At 33.9% G+C, this 9,678-nt stretch overlaps 1 protein-coding gene across 1 annotated transcript; it reads left to right on the top strand.

Annotated features, from left to right (window-relative positions):
- The first annotated feature begins 5,997 nt into the window (after positions 1-5,997).
- Positions 5,998-9,232, top strand: LOC127717927 (glyoxylate reductase/hydroxypyruvate reductase-like). The gene is made up of 3 exons (XM_052223803.1): positions 5,998-6,297; positions 7,055-7,225; positions 8,627-9,232. The coding sequence occupies exons 1-3, from the start codon at positions 6,006-6,008 to the stop codon at positions 9,226-9,228; spliced, it is 1,065 nt and encodes a 354-aa protein (XP_052079763.1). The 5' UTR covers positions 5,998-6,005; the 3' UTR covers positions 9,229-9,232.
- Positions 9,233-9,678: the final 446 nt, after the last annotated feature.

Genomic DNA, 9,678 nt, shown 5'->3' with positions numbered 1-9,678 from the left:
AATATTTATGAAAATTTACTTACCAAAATAATATTAGTATCTTACAATTGTAGTATAACAAAGCAGGTGATTCAGGTACAATCTAGTTTGTACTTGATTTTAATTTTGTTTTTTGTTTGTTTTTTTGTTTGTTATTGTTTTTATATGAATGTGTTGTAATATGCTACAAAACAAGAGTGGATTTTTACATCGAAATCTCTTAGGGGTCGACCATTTAATATTTTCGGGTGGGTGGATGGAAAGGAGGGGGGGGGGGGGGTCAGAAGGATTTGTTTGTGGATTACTATTCATTTTCAGCTGTTGCTCATTGGTGCAAATGAAATGTTTTCTTTTTGGCGCAAATGAAATAGGGTTTGTGGCGCAAATAAAAGATTTTTTTGGCGCAAATGAAAGATTTTTTTGGCGCAAATGAAATGCCAATTGGCGCAAAAGCAAAGCACCGGCTTCGCCTGCTTTTGTTTTTCCACGTATTTGCACTTTTTTACACATTTTTTTCCTGCACTTTGTGTTGCAGAATATTCATTTTCATCCTGTCTTATACAAGCAAGGTTATCTAGTTTCATCTGTTACCAGATTTTCGGTAAAGATCTTGGATTGATTTGCCACAAAAACCATATTTTCTATTAATTGCAATTAGACAATAAATATAATTTCTGTTAACGATGTTTCCCTTTGGTACAAAATGGCACGTCTCTTTTATTAAGTATATTTGCTGTTTTGATATTATTACACTTTGAAAATTTCGTAATAAACAGCTTGTATTATATTGAAGAAAAACAATTTGCAAAATAAAGATTCTACATACATTTACACCCATATTCCGTGAGTTCAGAAAGGGTGTGTCATGACGAATACTAATAAGATTAAGACTAAAACTAATTTACAAATAAGGAGATGTGGTATATAGATATAAGAAGATGTGGTATGAGTGCCAATGAGACAACTCTCCATCCAAGTCAAAATTTAAAAGTAAACCATTATAGGTCAAAGTACGGTCTTCAACACGGAGCCTTGGCCCACACCGAACAGCAAGCTATAATGGGCCCCAAAAATTACTATTGTAAAACCATTCAAACGGGAAAACCAACGACACAACTATCCACGTGGATCTGCACGTGCAAAAGTCCAAATGACGTGGAGGTAAGCAACTATACAATGTAGGTCGCCGTGTATGTAACCAACTACAATGTAGGTCGCCGTGTATGTAACCAACTACAATGTAGGTCGCCGTGTATGCATGTATTTGTAAACAAATTACTGTTTATAAAATGTTGAATTATTCGGAACAGTAAGGTTTGTCTATCCCCCAGTCATACATTGCTTTAGTCGTTTTTGGAACAACTTTTCGGAATTTTTGGTTTTAACGGTCTTCATCCTGGTATTTGATTTGGCCTGGTAAACAAGTAAGTCATTTGGTGTCATCCACACGATGTGAAGATGTGTAAATTAAACTAATAGTGATAATTTTAAGCGTGAATAATACAGCTTGTGACAAAATACAAAAAAATTATGTATCATCACGGTAGGTATAGTGTCCGGCTAGGATCGTGGTTTTTCGAGTGAATCTGTCCATTTTTTTCGAGTGTAGATCGGGCTTTTTCGAGTGATAAAACATGCGATCAGGTCAATTAACTGCTAATTCGTAATCATAATAGTTTTTTACGTGACTACCCATCTACATGTTTTGAGTAGCAAAGAAGCACAATTTCCTTGTATTTAACCATTAAATTCAGTGTTTGTTATTGCCCGGGCTTTTTCAAGAGGAACTGTGAAACCGCCCGGGTTTTTAAACAAATGGTCCGGGTTTTTTAACGAAAACTTTAATAAGAAAAAAGTTATTTCTGACTTTTCTTTCGAATTTTATAAATTTTAGCCTGATTTTACGTTTTCGAGTTACAGGATTTACTTAACAAACTAGAGGCTCTAAAGAGCCTGTGTCGCTCACCTTGGTCTATGGGTTGTAGTGCATATTAAACAAAGGACACTCTACAACATTAATAAAAAATATAATAATGACAAAATTTTCTGTTTTTGGTGATGGTGACTTATTTGTAGATCTTACTTTACTGAACATTCTTGCCGTTTACAGTTATCTCTATCTGTAATGAACTTGTTCCATAAGTATCAGAGGAGAAGATTTCAGTAAAAATGTTTGCGTTGCACATGATCCGCTATCCTTAACATTAAAATACAGTTATTAAGCTGCTCAGATTGTGAACTGTTCAACAGCAATTAAAACTCTAGACGTATGTAGGACGACACAATGTAAAAGTTAACGGACGACGACGGACGCCAAGTGATGAGAAAAGTTCACTTGACCCTTTAGGGCCAGGTGAGCTAAAAAGGGGTGATTTAACAGTTTTCGGACAATATTTTTAAAGTGCTTTGAGGAGTTTTCATGAAACTTTGGTGACTGCTTTATATAGATTAAGGTTACCTCCCTTTTAGTTTTTTTTATAAATTATAATGACATTGAGAAATTATTTATAGGTTTCATAACGAGTGATAATGGATATCGCTTGATATCAACTCGAGTTATTTAATTTCAATAAAATATTAAACGATGCTCCGGCGAGTTTATATTACTATTTGAATTAAATAACGAGAGGAAATTACTTACTTACTTACTCACTTGAATTAAATAACGAGAGTTGATATCAAGCGATACCCCATTCTCACAAGTTGTTAACCCTATTTGTCTTATGGTCAACACTCTCATTGTATCAAATCAAAAACTCCGCAAATCGATGGTATAGTATTTTGCACATGAATTGTACATCGTCGTAACCTTTGATGGTCATCAATAACCTAACGAATAGCCAATGGAAATTCACTTTTACGTATCACACTCCGTGCAGTGTGATATGAGAAATGTCTATTCATGCAAGAAATATATAATAAGCCTCAACCATAAGAGAATGAACTTTATTCTTTGAAAACGCGACGGGCGTATCATGCGCCCATGGCGCAGCTGTTTATTAAAAAACGGAGTAAGAAACCTACTGGACAGCAGAGAAGAATCAGAAAAATGCATTTGTTTTTGTTAGATGTATTTGTATTTGTATCCATCTGATGAGCTAAGCCTTTTTCAACTGATTTTTATAGTTCGTTCTTATGTTGTACTGTTACACCACTGTCCCACTTTCGGGGGAGGGTGGGGATCCCGCTAACATGTTTAACCCCGCCACATTCTTTATGTATGTGCCTGTCCCAAGTCAGGAGCCTGTTATTCTGTGGTTGTCGTTTGTTGATGTATACATATTTGTTTTTCGTTTATTTTTTTTACATAAATTAGGCCGTTAGCTTTCTCGTTTGAATTGTTTTACGTTTGTCATTTCGGGGCCTTTTATAGCTGACTATGCGGTATTGGCTTTGCTCATTGTTGAAGGCCGTACGGTGAGCTATAGTTGTTAATTTTTGTGTCTTTTGGTCTCTTGTGGAGAGTTGTCTCATTATCTTCTTTTCTTATATGCAATAAAAAAAAATTTCTAAAAGACACTTAATCCGACCAGTTTTTATTCCCATTGACAATAACATCTGAATTAAATTTCATATATAGTTAACAATGAAATGATTAATTCATCAGCTTGATTCACTCTTTGTACGTACGTCTCAATCCAAATTGTCTATGCTTACATTAGATTGTTGACATCATGAATATATACTGTACATGTAATTTATAAGATGTGACAAACAACAATATATACAGATGGCTGATACTTGTTTATAAAGTCTAAGTGTTAGTACACCTTTATTAAACTGATGAATGCATTGGTTTCGTGCCTTAAAAAGTACATAATTTGAACCCTTTTTTATTTTTTTTAAACGTAAATACACTGACACACAACATTCTAAGCTATAGGAAATTTGTATAATCACTCGATAAAACACGGACGCACTCGAATAAGCCCGGACTGCTCTCGAAAAAACCCGAACACATTGAAATGAATTTAGTCTCAAAATATCGCTTTTCAATGCAACAACAATAATTTTTGTAAAGTGTCTGTATATCTAAGGATATATGGATTCCATGTATGCATTTCCATCGATGTTTGCATTGGTATGTGTATAAAAATGGCTTTATTCTGTTTTTTGGAATAAAAGCATTGTAAGGCTAAATTCAATTTTTTGAACGAAAAATAATGTCGGATTGATAATATCTTTTTATCTCAAATACTAACACACCTTGTATATAATTGTATATTAAACTCAAGCTTCTAGATCACGTCTTTTCAGAAAGTAAGTCTGTTTGTTTACATATTTGATCATATTCACTCGAAAAAAAGTGGTCACACTCGAAAAAACCCGATCAAATCACTCCAAAAACCACTATCCTAGCCGGACACTATACCTACCGTGATCATGCTTGCAGAAAGCTGTCTTTGAGTTTAACAATCAACAAAATGCTTAGTCCTGTCACGTGACATTTCAGTATAACAATAGTCCCGTCACATAACATTTTAGTATAACAATATCTATAATGAACACTGAAAAGACGAAAATCAGTTAAGACTTTCCACCTGCGAAGTATTAATTTTTATAAACTGCCGTTCACAATACCTAAATCTTTTCATTATCAGCATTTGTCTAATTTTGATGGTAATTCTAGGTAAAATCACCATGGTTTATATGTGCTTTTAGTAAGCGTAAAACTAATATGAGACTGCAATAAAAGATGAAAAAAAGTCGCCTTTGTATTTAATTTGATTTATGATCATCAAAAAGGGAATAAAAGAATAATGTATCCGAGGACACGAATGCCCCCGCTCAAGCTTTGCAACGAAAATGGGACGGACGGAAAGACGGAAGGACGGACGGTCAAATGTAACACTTTAAAGTGCCCTTGTATACATTTTTAACTCATTGATCTGCATCTGCATATCAAAGATGGTAAACACGTATGTGGCATTGATACATTAATATTTAATTTTTAGAGATATAATCAATTAAAAAATGTTATTAGAACCTATATAGAATGTTCAAATAGGAATACAATACAAAAAAGCGATAAAAAACTGCATTTTTGTTGTTATTGGTTTTGATAGGCGGCTTACTTATATAGTAATTGCGCCTTAAATTCATATAACATAGATATTATGTAAATACACTCATTCCTTAATATATTTTTAGTATTACATTTTGGCGAGTAATTATATGAACAGGGTTGACTGTGTTACAATAAAGTATAAAAGAAAAAAGAAAAAAAAAAACACACACACACACAAAAAAAACAAATTGAAAGGAAAAATGAATCAAATCAAGAAAAACAAATGATATTTCCTGATAAAATGTAAATTATTAACTGATATCATAATATTGTTGAGAAATTTACTCAGGTTGTTCACCTTTGTGTCGTCTGTGATATGCTTATAATAATAAAGTATATCTTGATAAAAAATGAGAATAAAGATCCCCTTTTTGAATGATTTCTCGCTAAAATCCTACTTTTAATTTTGAATGTCTATTCTATATCCTGGTAAATGTTTTGCAGTAGTTTCCAATTAGTGCAGCCGGAAGGAACAATAAAAATTCCAATTGTTTCTCCCGACTGCACTCTCAGACTTTTGGGAAAAATTGTGGGCGTAAGGATTAAGTATTTAAGATTACTGGCTAATAAGAAAATTTGTATCTGTTGAAGAATTTTTGGATTCAGATGAAAGATGTAGCACTGTTTATAACTTGTCTCCCACATTCGATAATATTACTATCTAGGAAAGATTTATAAGAAAGAAAAGTCGTCCTGATCAACATGAATTTCAGCTGGAATTTCTTAATTCAAAAATACAAAATGCTACGGCAATTCACAATTTTCAGTAATCTTCTCATCTTCTTCTTCTTACAATCAGGAACACCAAGTAAAAGGCGAATTTTTCACTTGTATTGATGTTTTCGGTTAATATATACAGTACTGCTGATAAGTTACCTATTTAATACGGTCTACCTGCTTTGAACCCCAACGCAAATGAAACAATTCATTTAGAGTTATTTCCCTTTGTATACAAACCATGATAAGACTGTTGATAAGACATCAATCGGCAGTTAAAATTACTCGTGTTTCAACGACTTATTTGAATTATCAGGCAAAGACTATGGCTACTGACGCTCGACCAAAGGTATTTGTAACCAGGCGAGTGCCTGTACGAGGCATTGACTTGCTTAAAGATAAGTTTGTGGTGTCCCAATGGGACCGAGAAGACCGGATTCCGCGAGAGGAGCTTCTTAGAGGTGCCAAAGGGGTAGACGCTTTGTTCTGTTTGTTGACAGATAAAATTGATAAAGATGTTTTAGATGCGGCAGGTATGTGTGACTTTATTAAGTTAAAAATCTAAAAATTAAGCTCGGAGTTCTGGTAAACTTACATGAAAATCTTGTCAAAATTACGAATTTTAGCAAATTCGTCAACATGGTCAATTTATGTTTAAACTAGTTTGATAAAGTTCTTTCTTGTGTCGATGGTCGTATCCAGATCGGAAGAGTAATTTTAAAAGATGATCTGTTCCATGTACTGAGTTGGAGACAATCAACCAAGTTGGGGACTGTTCCCCAAATGAGTAACAATATAATTTGATAGTGTTTAAAAAAATGAAAGTGTTTTTATGCGAGTCTTTTTATTTTAAATGGAACATAGCCTTGAACATTTTCAACTTTTTAGAATTTTTTCATAAGCTTGTAACTTCTTTGTAAATTATTTTAAGACTAGATTCATCTTTTGAAAGAAATACTTATTGTACTGTTTGGTTGCTTTCGTGATTTTGAAAAAGATGATCGGCACCATCAAGACAATGTTAGGAGCTGGCATTGTAAAAAAATGTATGTATTAACCATTAATGTAGCTCCATATGGGGCCGGAGACACCCAAAACCGCCTCAATCTTTAAATTTAAAATTATAAACATTTCCAGCAGTTCTTTCGTAAATTGTAAGTCAACATTTATCTATTATTTGGGAATGAAGTATTTAGATTTGAGGTATAATGAAACATAATTATAATCTATTTAGGTACAAAAGAGATTCTCAGATTTTATTGCGAAAATATCCACTATTGTTCATTTCAGGTCCTCAATTAAAGACAATTAGTACGATGTCGGTGGGTTACGAACATATTGATTTAACGGAATGTAAGAAAAGAAACATTCCGGTTGGTTTTACACCGGATGTCTTGACCAATGCGACAGCTGAACTCACCATGTCTTTGCTTTTAGCTACCTCAAGGAGATTAAAAGAAGGTAAGATTCTCCCATTTTAGGTCCTATTTAATAGAAACGAAGGAGGATACGGGGTATCCATTCATGATACAAAATCAGTACATGCACAGCAACAAACAAAAAAAGCAAAGGAACAGCGCTTGTATTGCTGTTCTTCGTCTCAAAGTCACAATGAGGCTTTAAAGAGGAGCAAAAACTCTCACCTCACTGCAATTTTAAAACGGCCCCTAGCACCGGTTTGAGATATTTCTTTGTAAACTGACTATCACGCCACAACTGTGAATAGAAGCACAAAGCTATGGAGTAATATCAATAAAATTATCCTGACAAACAAATCAAACATTTACTTTTTGCTTGAGAAGTTTATAATGAGGAAAAGTACCTGTAGTTTGTGATGCACATTGGTCCCTCTTAAAATGCAAAATTAAGCAAAACTGCAAACATTTGGTTCTAAAAGAGGCATCAAAGAAGATCTCTTTAAAATTTTTCATGTGATATTTTTCCAATGGAACCCGAATTACCTGTTAAGATATAAAAGATAATTATAAATAGTCATTCATAAAATCACAGACGAAAAAAAAAATTGAAAATGTCTTTAAATTACAATAACATACAATATTGATTTGTTTGTGCTTACTCTTATTTATAGCATTGATTCAAAATATGTCCGTCATTTGAGGTAACCAACCCGTTTTCAGTTTCTCACTGAAAACTCTCCTATAAACAAATACGACTCAAGAGACCATTTTCCGTTTCCTACTGTTAATTTCCCCAGTTTTATTATGTTTCTTTTGCACTTCATAGGTGTTTTCGTAATCTAGGCATATATCTGGTAAATGATTAAGTTAGGGTTTTCTTCACCACAAATTACTTAATATACCTGTCCAATTAAATTCTTTCATAGATACTTATAGATTATCGTTGATCATCTCAACGAGATTGATTTTCTCGCTTGAGCCGGTGCGGCGAAAGCGAGAAAAGCAATCTAGTTGAGATGACCAATGATAATCTGTTTATCGCTATTTTACCTATGACGACGTTGTCAATTTCGTGTCAATTTCATTAGCAACGGCACGTGCCCCTTAGTATCTAGCGATAATTTTCATATCACTCGACTCCGCTGAGAAAGGAAATTATCAGTCAGTAAGATCAAGGGAAATTTTCGTAAAATAGCGATAAAAAGATTTATTCTGAAAGTTTAATTGGAATGGGCATTGTAATAAGGTTTCTTAAATCTTTGCACACATATATAGATACGAAAGAATTTAGTAAAAGTGTTAAGTTAAAGTAGTTTCTTGACTCAATTCATAAGCCTGTATCAACTGTACAGAAAAATAAACACAGGCATACATCATCAGCATCATCGAAATATTTCATATTCTATCGATACAAACTGATTTGGTCAATGATATATTTTTACAGGAATGATAGCCGTAGAGGATGGTAGTTGGGGTACGTGGAATCCAATATGGATGCTTGGACATGGATTAGATGGCGCCACTGTTGGCATTGTTGGACTAGGTCGAATAGGATTGGCTGTAGCAAAATGTCTTCTGCCATTTGGTGTTTCTAGAATTATTTACAGTGGCAACAGCCAGTCTAAGAATGAACAGGAGGTGAATGCTGAATTTGTTACTTTTAACAATTTACTGGAACATTCCGATTTTATTTTGGGATGCTGCTCATTAACAGCAAATAACATTGGACTATTTAATGCGGAAGCATTTAATAAAATGAAAACTTCAGCGATATTTGTCAACACAAGTCGTGGAGGGTTAGTGAATCAAGATGATCTTTACAACGCTTTAAAAAGTGGTAAGATAGCCGGTGCTGGACTTGACGTGACAACTCCGGAACCACTACCGACAGACAGTCCTCTATTAACATTAAATAACTGCTTGGTTCTACCTCATATTGGAAGTGCGACGGAAAAGGCGAGAAGCGCCATGTCAGAATTAACGGCTAGAAATATCATAGCTGTATTCGAAAATAAAGAAATGCCTAGTCGGCTAAACATTCAATAACAAATGATTTTGTATGTTAAACAGTTGGCTCATTGGCAATCATACTAGATCTCCTTATATATTGATAAAAGGGTTTATATGTCAAATAGTTGTCTCATTGGCAATCATACCAGGTCTCCTTCTTATATATATTGATTGAAGGGTTTGTATGACAAACAGTTGGCTCATTGGCAATCATACCAGATCTCCACATTATATAATGATTGAAGGGTTTGTATGTCAAACAGTTGTCTCATTGGCAATCATACCAGATCTCCATATTATATATTGATTGAAGGGTTTGTATGTCAAATAGTTGTCTCATTGGCAATCATACCAGATCTCCATATTATATATTGATTGAAGGGTGTGTATGTCAAATAGTTGTCTCATTGGCAATCATACCAGATCGCCATATTATATATTGATTGAAGGGTGTGTATGTCAAATAGTTGTCTCATTGGCAATCAT

The sequence above is a fragment of the Mytilus californianus genome, unplaced genomic scaffold (genome assembly GCF_021869535.1).
Source record: "Mytilus californianus isolate M0D057914Y unplaced genomic scaffold, xbMytCali1.0.p SCAF_10, whole genome shotgun sequence".
NCBI classification, from domain to species: domain Eukaryota; kingdom Metazoa; phylum Mollusca; class Bivalvia; order Mytilida; family Mytilidae; genus Mytilus; species Mytilus californianus.
Note: the sequence above shows the minus strand (reverse complement) of the source record. Positions and strands in the feature narration are given on the sequence as shown.